This window comes from Carcharodon carcharias, chromosome X, assembly GCF_017639515.1.
Source record: "Carcharodon carcharias isolate sCarCar2 chromosome X, sCarCar2.pri, whole genome shotgun sequence".
Lineage (NCBI taxonomy): Eukaryota > Metazoa > Chordata > Chondrichthyes > Lamniformes > Lamnidae > Carcharodon > Carcharodon carcharias.
The window spans coordinates 17523037-17538660 of NC_054507.1; the positions used below are offsets into that span (position 1 = coordinate 17523037).

Below are 15624 nucleotides of genomic sequence, written 5' to 3' on the forward strand. Positions count from 1 at the left end.
CCATGGAAACGAGACCGCAAAGTGTTCCAGCCCATCATTAAACCTATCCTTTTTTACCCTTTTATCTAATTAATATCACTTGATGCTTTAATTAACTTTTAACATGTTGTTTAAGACAGAATGTATGATGAAACCTAAAGGATACCATTTATATCCCACTCGTGGCATCGTTATAACTCACTTGTAGCTCTATTTCTTGGAAGTTGGAATGCCAAATATAAATCATAACTAAGGTGTCTTCATTATCTGTCTTGTTTGGCCACCCCAAGAAGCTTTTTGTTTCAGAGTTGCAATGCTGGTATCTGAAAAACTGAAAAGCTCCCTGAGCACATTCAGGCAGCAAGTATTCATTAATGACAGCTTTAACCTGTCAATCATTAGCTACCCTGTTTTAGTTTACAGCTATCATCTTACACTGCTACACCTCCTAGGCGCAGAACCATTAAAATTCTCAACTTTGTGTTCAAATCACTACAAGGCCTCGCCCCTCTCCCCAACCTCTAACTTCCTCTGACCCTCCAAATCTCTGCACTTCTCCAATTCTGGCCTCTTGCACATCCCTGATTTTTATCTTTCCACCATTGGCAGCTGTGACTACAGCAGTCTAGGCCCAAGGCTCCGGAATTCCCTCCCTAAAGCTCTCCGCCTCTAAAGACATTTGTTTAAACCTACCTCTTTGACCAAGCTTTTGGTCACCCATTCTGATATCTTCTAAAGTGGCTCAGTGTCAGATTTTGTGTCACAATTGTTCCTGTCTTGTAAGGATGTCTTATGACACTAAAGGCACTATACAAATGCAAGTTGTTGTTCAAAAGCCTGGCACCATTTAACAGGGCAATTAAAAATGTAGACGACTTCAATTTTGCAACAGCTCACCTTTACTATTATGTTGTTGCCTATAATATTCATAAGGGTTTGGCATAAATATCTATAAAATTAAGACCCATGTGATTGACAGTCTTCATCCCTACTCATAATTAATTAAACAATAATGAAGACACACAGGCAACACAATTAATCTAAATGCAATGTGAGTACATCATAAATTTAACAACACTGATTGCCAATCTCTTCACTGATGCAGGCTAATTGACTTTGTGCTGTTCAGCATTGGAAATTTGCAGAATACAATTTCGTTCGATGGTATATTAGGGACAGTGGGAGTTGCTATGGCAGCGGTTGTTTAGGCCATTATTGTCTTGGTAAGAGCTCTTACAAGTGCATGTTATTGAGTTTATTATTGGCATTGTGCCTTGTTTTGAAACTCAGTGCAATTATAATTGCAAATGAATTGTAATTAATGGAATTGAAGTCATATAAATTCAATCCTAAACAAATTTGAAGCCAATAATAGCTGTCACTTGTACTGATCCAGGCATAATGTTCACTTAGACAAACATGAACATTGCAAACTTAGCAATGAGTATACTTACACTCCCAGGTCTCTTTCAGCTTCACTCCCAGCCATTTCAACACCATTCATGGAATAAGTGTCTCATCTATTATTCCTTCCTACTTGTAGTACTTGGCACTTGTCTTCATTAAATTTTATCTGCCATTGTTCAGCCCACTTGCTTATTTTGTTCTGTCACTTTGGAGTTGCCTCTTCCGATTGCCAGGTGTCACTTGCCAATTCAATCGCTTTTGAGTTGAACATTTGAATTCAGGTCCTTTATGTCATTTAGAAGCAGTGGCGGTTCAGCACTGAGCCTCGAGGCACCACACTCAGTACCCCCTCCCTTTGACATAACTCACCTAATGAGCACTTCCCACCTTCAACCAGTTTCTCATCCATTCTCAGAGTTTACCTTGAATCCCCACCACTTTCAGTTTAATTTGCAGCCTTTCATGTGAAACTTAGTCAAAAGCTTTTTGGAAGTCGAGGTACACCAAGTCATGGGGCTTCCCACAGTCCACTTTGGTTGTTACTTCCTTAAAGAGGTTGAGGAACTTAACCAGGAATCGTTTTCCCCTCTGAATCCATGCTAACTGCTGTTAATCACGTTATTGTTTAGTTAATCATTAAGTTTTCTTCCAATAATCAATTACATTATTTTGCATGGAATGGTCTGCAGGTGCTTGTGTTTGCTTTACCACCCTTTCTGAATATGGGTGTCACATCAGCCTGTCTTCTGCTCAGGGTCTATTGACTCCCTTAATGATGGCAGTGTTCATTGACTCAGTCATAATGGTTGTCAGTGCCTCACAAATCTCCTCCCTGGTCTCTCTCCCAATGCAATAAGATGCAACAGCATCTCTCAGCAGTCTGGGGCAAATACCGTCTATTCCTGGGGATATATTTGTTTTGAGCTCATTTAGTGTGTTTGGATCTTCCATCCCAGTGAAGTGAAGTCACTGATTATACTTGGGAAATCCTTTGTTTGGGGAATGCATGTTACTCATGTACGAGGCAGAAGTATTCATTCAGAGTAGTTACTATTTTGTGCTCTTCCTCAGTTTCAAGCCCATTTGCATCTTCTCCAAATGCTCTCATACTGTTGTGGTACTGAAAGTATTTGTTGCCACTCTGTTTCATCACAGCTGCTATGACCTTCTCCTAATCTCGCCTCCACTGATCAGCCTTTTTCAGATGTTTCTGCATTTTATTATATTCAGCCTTGTGGCATCCTTCTTGTTTCTCCCTGCAGGATTTCTGCAGACCATTTTTCATTTTTATCTAATTTCTAACATGTTTTTTGCTGCGTAGGCTTTGGTTAAGCTTTATTGGATATGTGAATGCTCACTGTTATACTTTTAACAGTGTTCCACTTGTCTGAAGTATTGTTGAACCAATTTATTTGTTCCCTTCTGCTCATCAACTTTAGCCCTTTTAAAGTTATGTCCCTGACTCCTGATCTTAGGGACTTCTGGCTCCAAGATCATGGTCAACTTTATCAATCTGTGGTTGCTGTCTCACAAGAGTGCTACCACTTCCATTTTGATTACGGTTGTTTTCTTTTTATCTTTACACAAATTCCTTGGAGAATAAAAAGTGAGAAGTCATCAAAGGACTTTCAGGCTGTTTAACAGACTGACAGGCCGTGACGTGAACACTTCATTCACGTTTATACCAGCCAATGGGGCTGTTGGTCCTCTAAGGTGGGAGGGTTTTTATGGACCAAGGGAAGGAACACCGCACCCAAAGTAAATAGACAAAAACTGTACACCGTACCCCAGATGCGACCTAACTAAGGCTCTGTACAGCTGTAACAGTACTAAAGCAGGGTATGAGCCCTTCACCTTCTAACTCAGAAGTGGGGTTGCTACCATTAAGTTAAAGGCTCACTCCATAAGCCAGATGACTTTAACCAGCAGTGAGACAGTGGCAGTTCCTATCACATTGTCCGTGAGGCTGAAAGGTGAAGAATCGGTAGTCCTCAGGACTTTCATTGAGTGATCTGGGAGTTCGTTGTGTTGGCCTCAACATGTCTAAGATCAGGCAAGTTGTGTGCAAATCATGGGAATGATGGAATAAACTTTAAATTATCGGAATGTTTTGGACAGTTTCAGCACAGTGAAGAAAAGCACTAGAGGTATTCAAATGCCCCATAAACAGCAAGGGGCTCACACCTCAGTTAAGCTGGTCCTAGGGTCAGTAAAGCTAACTCAGACATACATAACAGAGCCTTACAGCCAAATAAATGGTCATTACAAAACTCTCGCCACTGCACGCTTTCCCCCTGGTGCCTGCAATGACTTCTGTACTGCCTGTAAAGGAACTCAATTCTCATTAAGTTGAGCTCCTGATAGGTGCTACCTCACTGCCTTGCTTTAGGAGCAGATGTGATTGTACTATTTTAAGTTACCAGACACACAAGGTTCGTCTTTCATCAAAGTCCTCACCTCCTCACTCTGGTCACGTCTCCCTATACTCTGCTTATAGCTGCCTGTGTGTCAGCCGTGGCTCAGTTAGAAACATGCTTGCCTCTGAATCTCAAGGTTCTGGGCTCAAGTCCCACTTCACAGACTTGAACACAAAAAACAAAGCTGACACTCCAGTACAGTACCGAGGGAGCCCTGCGCTGTCAGAGGTGCCATCTTTTGGATGAGACGTTAAACTGAGGCCCCTTTGTCTCCTCGGGTGGATATAAAAGATCCCAGGGAACTATCTCAAAGAAGAGCAGGGGAGTTCTTCCCAGTGTCCTGATCAATACTTATTCCTCAATCAACATAACAGAGAAACAGATCATCTGGTTGTTATCACCTTGCTGTTTGTGGGAGCTTGCTGTACGCAAATTGGTTGCCGCGTTTCCTACATTACAACAGTGACTACACTTCAAAAAGTGCTTCATTGGCTGTAAAGCACTTTGAGATGTCTGACAGTGAAAAATGCTATATAAATGCAACTATTTCTTTTTTACAAGTTATATATAATGAAAACAATATGAAGAAGAAGTGGACATGGGGTGTCATTTCCTTTGATAAGATGGTGATTCATGCAGAGGTGCAATTGTGTGTGTGCTTTATAGGGTACTTCACCAAAGTCTTCATCCTTCACATGTGTCCCTAAACAGTGAAGTCAGCAGGCTGTTTTTTTGCTCATTGGGTTTGGGTAAGGAATTTGTCATAGAAAAGGCAAATCTGATCTTGTTGGATTTGATACCTACATGTGCACTTTTTTTAAACAGTGATCGCTGAATTGTTGATTCCTCATTGCCCTCTTTTCCTTATCCTGGGAGTACTGAGCTCTACTTATACATTCATTGCTGTCCCAGCCATCAAGGCTGGAACTGCCTGGTACATATGGATTGGCATCACACCATGAAACTTTGCAGTGTTCCTTTTTTTAAAAATTCATTCACGGGATGTGGGTGTCGCTGGCTGGGCCAGCATTTATTGCCCATTCCTAATTGCCCTTGCGAAGGTGGTGGTGAGCTGCCTTCTTGAACCGCTGCAGTCCATGTGGTGTAGGTACACCCACAGTGCTGTTAGGGAGGGAGTTCCAGGAATTTTACCCAGCGACAGTGAAGGAACAGCGATATATTTCCAAGTCAGGATAGTGAGTGACTTGGAGGGGAACTTGCAGGTGGTGGTGTTCCCATCTATCTGCTGCCCTTGTCCTTCTAGATGGTAGTGGTTGTGGGTTTGGAAGGTGTTGTCTAAGGAGCCTTGGTGAATTCCTGCAGTGCATCTTGTAGATGGTACACACTGCTGCTACTGTCGTCAGTGGTGGAGGGAGTGAATGTTTGTGGATATGGTGCCAATCAAGCGGGCTGCTTTGTCCTGGATGGTGTCCAGCTTCTTCAGTGTTTAGGAGTTGCACTCATCCAGGCAAGTGGGGAGTATTCCATCACATTCCTGACTTGTGCCCTGTAGAGGGTGGACAGGCTTCGGGAGGTCAGGAGATGAGTTACTTGCTGCAGAATTCCCAGCCTCTGACCTGCTCTTGTAACCAAAGTATTTATACAGCTGAAACAAAAACAGAATTACCTGGAAAAACTCAGCAGGTCTGGCAGCATCAGCGGAGAAGAAAAGAGTTGACGTTTCGAGTCTTCATGACCCTTCGACAGAACTTGAGTGAATCCAAGAAAGGGGTGAAATATAAGCTGGTTTAAGGTGTGTGGAGGGGGTGGGGTTTGGGTAGGGGGAGAGAAGTGGAGGGGGTTGGTCCCCTGTTGTCCAGGTCTTGCTGCATTTGGACATGGACTGCTTCAGTATCTGAGGGGATGCGAATGGTGCTGAACATTGTGCAATCATCAGCGAATATCCTCACTTCTGACCTTATGATGGCAGGAAGGTCATTGATGAAGCAGCTGAAGATGGCCTGGGCCTCTTATCTCCCCCTTTTAACCATCCCCTCAATAATGCATGTTGAACAAGTGTTTAGCTGTGTGAGGATGCAGGTTAACGCCTGTTGCTTCAAAATAGCAGCACTGGCATCAGATCAATGTTACTCACCGAATGATGCCATGATCTGCCTACTCTGCATATTTCCAGGAAACATTAGGTGTGTGCACTAACTCCCTTTATCAATATGACATCAGAAGTGTATGCACGTGCCACAAACTCCATTTCAGGACTTTAAGGTGCCTTGCAGCACCCAAAAATCCATTTCACCCCCAGCATTTGGTCCTTTGTGTTTGTGAACCTTGCTAAGTGCAAATTGGATGTCAGAATTCCCTACATAACAACATTGACAACAAAAGTACTTCAATTGCTCAAAATTACTTTTGTGCAGTTGTGAAAGGCACTCCCAAATGCAAGGCTGCTGCTATTCAAAACTTTTACAAAACACACTTGGACACTTTGTAAGATGTGTCTAACAGGTAATATAAATACAACATTAACTTCAAACCCAGTCACATCAACAAGGAACTCAGCTAAACAATTGTATTACTTCTGAGAAAAATAATCTGAAAACTAGCTATACTTAGGACATGGCTTGGAAAGGAATACCTCTGTATCTCTGAAATTTTACTCATAATTGTTCGGATTATCTATACCACTTCCTTACAATTAGAGTCTTGTCTCGTTGCCAAGAATTGGTTTTACCTCACTCTTATGAACCTTGTCATGCCTGTTGCATTTTGTTGCATTCACCAATGTTAACTTCTGTTGAACGCCTTCGCAAAGCTCTTTGGCCGGCACCTGTGCAGGAAGGCATTGCCTAGAATGTACCCTGTCAGAACAAATGGCCACACAGCCTCGGGCTCACGTTCCAGGACAATTGATCCCAAGCACTGGAACGTTGTCCCAGAGTGGATCGCATGGTTGGCGTTCCAGATTCAGAGGGGACAACTTGAGGTGGAGAGAGCAGTGCTGCCAGTAAAGACAAAGGAAAAAGCTGCGAGTTGAGCCCGGTCACCCCTAGTGCACAGGCATCAGTGATTTCCACCTTGTGCACCCTCCATCTCCTGGGCTCTGGTCAGCCATGTGTCCATGCGTAGCATTCTCACCACTGAGTCAGAAAGCTGTGGTTTCAAGTTTCACTCCATAGACTTGAGCACAAAAATCCAGGTGGACACTTGGCAGTGAAGTACTGAGGGAGTGCTGAACTGTTGGAGGTGCTGTCTCCCGGAGACGACATTAAAGGCCCCATCTGCCCTCTCAAGGTGGATGTGGGAGATCATGTGGTACTATTTGAAAGAGCAGCAGGGCAATTCTCCTTCAGTCCTGGTCAATATTTATCCCTCATTAAACACAATTAAAACGGATTATCCAGTCATTATCACACTGCTGTTTGTGGGAGCTTGCTGTGCGCAAAGTGGCTGCCATGTTTCCTACAGAATAAGAGCTACCACACTTCAAACAAACTTCACTGGCTGTAAAGTGCTTTGGTAGGTGGTGAAAGGCACTATATGAATACAAATGTCTTCTTTCTTTAACCAAGGTGGGTGAACTGCTCTTTGCTCTCTGTTTATAGTTTTTGATCCAATAGCAAGGGGGAATGTGCGAAGGCTGCTCCAATTTTCCCTCCCAGTCTGTGAGGGAAGCCTGTAAACTCAGTTTGGATTAATGAGAGCTGCCAAAGGGGCATAATGATATTGCTAGATTGGCCACATTTTTTGGCTGCAACTATTAATATAAATGACTAAGAAAGAGACAAAAAAATATTGCCTTTATCCTGGCCCCAAATCCCAGCATGAAAAGCACTAAGAGCTGTGTCTGAGTGCTTCACTGTAATTGTTACCTAACACCAACACTCCTCCAAAACATCACTGTGCACCCAGTGGCTAAATTGAACTTTTAAGGGGGATTAGACTGATGGATCCATAGAGCTGCTTAATGTCTTTGTGCAGAGGCAGAATTGATTCAAATTAAGATTTCAAAGTCCGACGGAGCTTTGAAGTCCCATAGTTCCATGGGAATACCAATTAGAATTGACCGGGAGGAGTCATTGGAAAGCTCGACAGACAGACCAACATCAAATGGTGAATAATCAAATAGAGGGCATCACTGGGCTAGTTTAAACTCTTTTCTTCTCCGCCGATGCTGCCAGACCTGCTGAGTTTTTCCAGGTAATTCTGTTTTTGTTTTAGTTTAACAGTAACTGTGCGTACACAGGGTAATCATACATGCAGCCTCTTTTGGGACAATCCTCATTGTTCTGCTTACTCCAAATAACAAGCATCACACTGAAGCTTTTAGAAAATAGTTACCATGGGAATTGCTTGAAGATAGCTTCTCTAGACAAATATCTATCTAGGGTTTGTCACACTCTGATAATGGGCAAGTATAAACACGTCTAACTGCCTGTTGTATTTTCCTAACTCTTTGATGGGTTGTCTCTATTTTGCGTCATTCCATGACAAGACTTGCAGTAATTTTTGGATGAGTAGAAGATGGATCTCTTGGCTGCTATGCACTCTTGATCAAACACTGAAACCTCCGACTCCATTTTCTACATTTTTCTATTTTCTGCATTGACCATCCTTGTAGGCCCTCTGAGTGAGATCACCAACTGGTGTCAAATCAGCAATTGATGCCCACTCGGGTAGTCTCAGACTCCCTGAACTCACTTCCTGCAGGCCCCTTACAGCCAGCAGAGTGAGGTGAGACTCATCTTACCAGTCTGGATTTTCATCCTTGACTTCCATGCTCATTGACCAACTGTACACTTTCTAGAACCATAGTGCGTACTGGGTTATGGTAGGGCAGATCTTGGCATAGGGGGCATGAGGGGACATAGTTGGTGGGTGTGGGGGGGGGGGGGGGGGGGGGCTTGAGGTCTTGAGGGATGACCTCTTGAACTTACCTTTTAAAAGGTCCCCTCATGCACTCTAGAGTTCACAACTCCTCTAAGGGGCCATGAACCACAACTCTAAAAACCTGGCCTGACCCCATGAAAATTGCAGAGTAGTAGGTGATACCTATCTCCACAATGGAGCTGGCCAGGTCACCAGTGTCAGGTGCAGGCTTTTGACAAGAACCAGCCTGCACCTTTTAAAGGCACTCCCGAAAATCAGACAGCCCGGGAATGAGGTCGGGAATCCCAGAATCAGGACCCATCCACCATTTTAGAGGGCTCCCAAGTCAACCCAACGATCAAAGTCCAGGCCATCAATTCTGGTTCAGATTTTATTCCAGGCCCCAGAGGTGAAAGAGCATTGTAAAAGTCATTGTGCTACCCAGTCCTGTCTTGTCTTGTCTTTCAGTGACTTTTCTGCCTTCCTTTCTTTTCACCTCAATCTTTCCTTGTTCACTCCTCGACTCAAGCTATATGCTTTGACCAGCACTGGCAATCTTGATTTACCTTAGTCACTGCTAGTCAACTTCAGGGGGCAGTGGGGGCAGAATCACATCTTAGCCTGACACTGTTCCCACCTTCATGTATATTCCCTCAGGTCACTAATGTGTGTAGAAAAAGATGGCATGAGGGGAAAAATGGTCACTTGACAATGCTTATTTGATATCGGTCTGGCTGAAATCTATGAACCTTGCATAGGCCAGTGATCCAACTTATGGCCATTTCTAGTCAGTTTGGTTCAGTACCACACGAGGTGGTGCATTTACCAACCGAGCCACAAGTGCACTCAAAGTCAGCGGTGCAGAATTATAAATAAGTACATAGTTTACTGCACAGAAGCAGGCTGTTCAGCTCAACCAGTCTACACTAGTACTTATATTCTACATGAGCCTCCTCCCACCCCTCTTCATCTCACCTGACCAGCTGAGACCTTGCTGCATCATGTCTTTATCCAGTTTTCCCTTAAACAGATCAGTTCTTACAGTCTCTGTTCAACAAAACAATACGCATTCTCTTCTTCTGAGGCCTAATTGTACAAAAGACTAGCACAAAAAGATTTGCAAAAGCTTACCTCATACACGTAGTCAAAAAGTTCCAGTATAGTCAGGAGACTTGCACCGATGAACAAACCCATCTGACCTCCAATGTCACCTTTGAACAGAAAATAACAGGAGTTCATGATTTGAGCTGCAGGTTACTGCCAGTAGAACTTTCTTTCACATACTAAATAAAAATAGTCTATCAGAAGCTTGTCACCTCTTGGCAATATGGCTGCACTCGTTGTGTTCATCATAAATAAAGGATAGGGTATGATACTGATGCCTCGCTGCAAAAGTAATTCATTTTCCACTCCATTTACTTGTATAAACCTAGATAGGATGTTTGAACAAAATGCCTTTGGGGATGGTATTCGTCCAGATTAGGAATGAATTGATTTTCTTTCACCAATCACTGTAGCCTGCAGACCATGAATCAATTGGCTGTGTGAATTCAAGGTAGTGCAATAAATAACTTGGCAAAGGCTGGTGACGAACGTAGTGAGCTAAGATTTCAAAAGTTTTACATTTAGTGAATGAATCAATGCACTTCATGACATCGGCAGGAAGAGGAACCTCAGGCAGGTTTGGGGAGCTATGAGCTAATGTAATTGCCAGGAGGGAGCTCTGCACAAGAGGCCTTATACACAAGCAACAAGAGCAGAGGCAGGAGCCGGTTTCTGAAGGGCAGCATGTTAATAGGATCCTAGCCGTGAAGCTGAAATGAAGACACAGAGCTTTTCATGAGAGAGCTTATTGACTTGTTCAGTCTCATGGCTCTCCTCCCATTCCACCCAGTGTCCCAGCTGTCCCCTATTTATATGTGCTCAAAGACAATTAATACCCATCATCTGTTTCTCTTAACCTTAACAATGTAATTGTTAAGGTTTGTAAATGTCATATCAATGTAATTGACAAAAGACATAACACAAAAGAGCTCCAATACATTCCTTGAAAACTGTTAAATCTAGCCTGACACCGGCTAGTGTAGACAGCTTTTAAAAGAGTGTCTCAGCTGCTCAAGTGCTGTATCAGAGAGTCCAGTTGGATGCTGAGTTTGGAGGTATGCTGTCACTTTACAATGCTGTGAAGCACAAAGCACTGTAGCAGTGTCACTGAATCCCTTGAAAAATACAGCACAGAAGGAGGCCATTCAGTCCATCATGCCGTGCCGGCATTTTGAAAGAGCCATCCAATTTGTCCCTTTCTCCATAGCCCTGCAAATGTTTTCCCTTCAAGTATTTATCCAATTCTCTTTTGAAACTCACTACGGAATCTGCTTTCACCCTCCATTCAGGCAGTGTGTTCCAAATCAGAGTGACATGCTGCGTAAAAAAAAAAGTCTCCACATCTTGCCTCTGGTTCCTGTGCCTCATTCTTTTATGGTGCTTGTGATATTTGTGGCAAAATATTAGCACCGCACCTACCTTTCCATTTATTATATTGACAGGCAGTACAATTAAGCACCGTTTGGCACTTTTCACGGTGCCTGACTGGAGTGATAACTTTCCAGCAGTTATGGCACTGCGGATGGTAAATGCTGAGCTGCTCAAATCCCAGAGGGACACTTGAGACAGCTGCCACGACTGTTTGAAATTTGTTTTGAGATGTGTGCCTTGAATTCAGTAGTAATGAACCCACCAAGAGTTAGAGGTTTTTTTACACAACTAAATTAAAAATTTATTTATAGAAGACAAAAGGTTCTAAGCACATACATTGGCCTAAAAATTACTACTACAATAACTCCTAAATCACCTAATTAATCTAGCTCCCAGTTACACCTCCATTAAGGCAACAGTAAAACAAGATAGATTTCAACAGACCCAGGCAAAGCACACAATACCCTGGACAGGGATATTCACAATGAGTTTTCTTAGCTTCAGTTCCTATAGAAAGCAGCTTGATGCATAGAAGCTGGTGGCTTTTCACACTTGTTAGATCTTAGAATTCCTTCTCCTTACACACAATCTCATCTCCTTTATACAGGTTTCTCCCTTTTTAATGTAAATTCTGTTGTCTCAGTATGCCTTTATAACTACTTTTTCCACAATATAAATCTTCCATAGTACTTACTTTATCAGGAATCTTTGGGAAAAATAAACACACTGTTTGGCTTAGCCTCTGTTGGCTAGGTGTAACATCTTACCACCTCTTTGAAATTCATTACTCTGGTTTATCTAAAAATGCAAATGTTCTTCACACCTCACATTCTAAAACTTCAGCCATGTTTACATATTTAGCATTTCAAACCTAGCTTCTCTTTTTATAACTCAAAAGCTCCAGACTGGCTGTCTGCAGTTCACACAGAGAAACTAATCCAAACCCGACTATTAACTTATCTTTACAATAAATCACAATATTATGAAAATTATTATATTTTCATGACAAACAAACGCAAGAATCATAAATAATAAATGTTAACAAGCAAGCAGGGGACTGGGAGCATTTGAGCTGGTTTCTGAATGAAAAATATTTGCGCTCAATATCCCTCTTGTTAACAGAAACCAATTGGCCTTCCAGCAAGCATGCGAGAGACAACTCCACAACTCACAATTCACTTATCAAATATTCCCCCAAGATTGAAAGATTTCCTGAATCAGCGGGGTGCATCTGCATTCCAGCCTGTAAGAACCCAGTTTATGTTCCTTGGATCTGACTTCTATGGAATTGTTATAGACTCTGCTGGGTGAGAGTTGTGTGCTACCCGAATACAAGCACGGGGACAGCTCTCTCCCAATCTCGAGGTTAGGAGGGTTGGCAAGGTATGGGATGGGATGGACAGCGGTTCCAATGTACTGAGCATTTTGTATGACAGACTTGTTTTTGGACTGAATTTACACTCCAAGTGGAGTCAAACAGCATGAGCCTAACCCCTTTGAGCAATCTCACTCCACTGTGCTTTGAGGTTAGGAGAGGAACATGACTTGAGGACTTATACTGTCCATTTAGCATGGAGGCAAAGCCAAAATCATTCCCCACCCCTGTAAAAGCACCTCCAAATCTAGATTTGGAATACGTACCATGATAACCTCTGGATATCATGCTCACTGGGATACACTGGAATAATGATTGGGCGGACTCTTTCCCCCAACAATTCTCCCTCAACCTCAGGATGCCGCCTGCATGCTATTATCACACAACCAGGTCATTGGAATAACTATATCAGGGAGATTCAATATTCACAGCTAAACATATTTAAGAGAACTTTTTACCACAGTTCTGAATGTCTTATTCTGTTAAATGCCTGACAGCAGTAATTCATTTGGTGGACAAGATATTATGTGGTATTATTCTCGCTGGAGCTGCAGTGAGGGACATCATACTGATAAGGAATGAGTAAATGAGCTGAAAATGACTGGCAGTTACATTTTGTGCTACAGTTTAGCATAACTGTGAAAAATTGTGATTTCCTTGTCACACCATGCCAGCTCCTGTCCATTAACACTCAAGACTCTCAGTGGTTGAACCTGCAATAAAGTAGCCTTGCAGGATGAAGGGCAATAAGGATTCCGGTGCAGAACAATGCTTGCAAAGCACTAAAATGCAAGGTTTATCTCAAGTCACATGTCTTGAGCGCAATGATTTTTGGTGACAGAGGAGGAACCAGAATTCTATCTTTCCCAATTTCCAGAGTTAAAAACAGATACATTCTCAGTGGCAGCTTTCATGGAATTTGAAAGACTGGCAGAGAGATAAGGTTTGCTTTCTGTGTTTGGCATACTTCAGGAGTCCGATCTCCAAAATATCTTAGGAGTTTGACTCATTCCCCTGGAGCTAAAACTTGTGGCATTCTCTGTGCAGTCCCTCAGCACAGAGCTTCCGAGGCTTCCCCTACAGTAACAGGAAGTGGTCCTGTATGAAACATTTTTGGAGCTTTTCCTCACCAGTGAAGGATTACAGCCAGAGATCAAAGTCACCACAGGAAAGGACAGGGTGTTTGGGAAATGATTGTACACATGATTAAACCCTGCTCTTTTCCTTCAAGACTGGGACCTAATTTCAGGCTAATAATAGTGAGAGTCCACATTAAATTCGGTTTGCACAAAGCAGCTCATCATTTGGTATTCATTGTTACAACGCTGACTTTTATTTAGAACTGAGGGTAAAAATTCATCCACGCAGATGGACAGATTAGGTATCATTAGGCCTGATCCTGGTTATGAACGATTGTAACCTCCAGATTCAGTTGCAATATGAGGCTGACAAATGATGACTCCATGATTCATTACTCATGGCTCAGGTCAATTAGACTGCCTGCTACAATCTCCTGCTAAACTGAGATGAGATCAGGTACTAGGTGAAATTCATTAGGATCTCAACTAAAACTGAGTGTTATGCATTGATATCTTACAAGTTTCTGAAACAACAGCCAGACTTCCACCACTGAGTTTTAAATCCCTGCCATGATCTCTCCAGTCTCCTTGACCTTCTAAAACAATAAGCTTTGGTGAAGAACAATTTGGTGCATGCTTAGTTGAGGAGGTCAGGACTGTGAATGGAATATGCTTCAACATTTTGTGCATTATCAGAACAAGCCACTTCAGGTGTATCATGGTAAAAGAGTAAAGGTTAAACTATTTGAAACTGCATCAACAATTAACCTCAAACTCAACCTGTGGAGAGTATCCTCAACTCCAGCAGTGTGACTTTTCATTGTCTCACATCCTCTCAGATGAGTGGTCACATTTCCTAATTGACATTTAAGAACTCCTGGCTGGCCTCCCATTATCCATCCTTCATAAACTTGAGTTCAGCCAAAACTCACACCAAGTCTGGTTCACTATCACCCCTGTGCTCGGTGACCTACACTGGCTCCCGGTTTGGCAACACTTTGATTTTAAAATTCTCATCTTTGTTTTCAACCCCCTCCGTGACCTTGCCTTTCTCTCTGTAATTTCCTCCAGCCCCACAATCCTCCAAGATCACTGTGCTCCTCTAATTCTGGCTCCTTGCACATTCCCAATTTCCATCGTTCCACCATAGGTGGCTGTGCCTTCAGCTCCCTGGACCTTAAGCTCTAGAAATTCCTCCCTAAACCTCTTCCCCTCTCAATTGTCTCTTCTCCTTTAAGGGATTCCTTAACACTAACCACTTTTTTTGCCATGCTTTTGATCACCTGTCCAAGTATTTCCTCGTGATCCAATCACGCTCCTATGAAGAGCCTTGGGATGTTTTGCAATGTTAAAGGCGCTATGTAACTATGAGTTGTTAATGAGTAGCTTTATACTGTAGACTTATGCCCATTAGAAACTGAGTTAAGACTATACAAACTTATTTCACTTCAGGGTCTCATCGTTATTATCTCATCAGACTGTTCAGGATTCAAACCTCTGTCTCAGAGGTAAAAGGGCAGTGTTTGAATTATTTACATCATCCATTCTCGATCTCTACAACTACAACACAGAATGTGGAGACTGTTCACTGGAGAAATTGTTTGAGCTCTATCCAGTTTTCATTGCAGTGCATTCTCAATATCCCATTCTGGATTGTAATGACAGCTCTTGTTAACCATCAGACTCCAATGAAAATCTTGTACACACAAAAAGAAAGAAGAAAAATAACAAAAGGGCTCAGCCCAAAACTGTGACTGTGGATCAAAGTTCTGCTTATAGAAATGTTGGGTCAGTGAGGGTGCAAGCAAGGTCACAAGAGGAATATCAAAGCTCAGGTGATTTCTATGTCAGCTTGTAATTACTTCAACAGAACTGTCATGTTGTAGAAGGTCTTTGTTATGCAGTGAAAATCTCAGTCTAATAAACCGGCTATGGATAGGCTTTTGAAGGCGGCAACAGTCACTCTGTGCTTCTGTAGCAAAATATATGATTCACTTTTAATTTGGATGAATTTCACCTCTGCTCTGCTGCTCTTAACCAAACTCACACTATGTTCACTCATCATGCC

General features: G+C 42.5%; 1 protein-coding gene across 1 annotated transcript in view; it reads right to left on the minus strand.

Moving 5' to 3' along the window:
* asic1b (acid-sensing (proton-gated) ion channel 1b) overlaps positions 1-15624 on the minus strand; it is a 220138-nt gene that overhangs the window by 14952 nt on the left and 189562 nt on the right. Inside the window, exon 8 of the mRNA XM_041180347.1 lies at positions 9759-9838. Coding sequence (XP_041036281.1) covers positions 9759-9838 — 80 coding nt within the window. The remainder of the gene's footprint in view (positions 1-9758; positions 9839-15624) is intronic.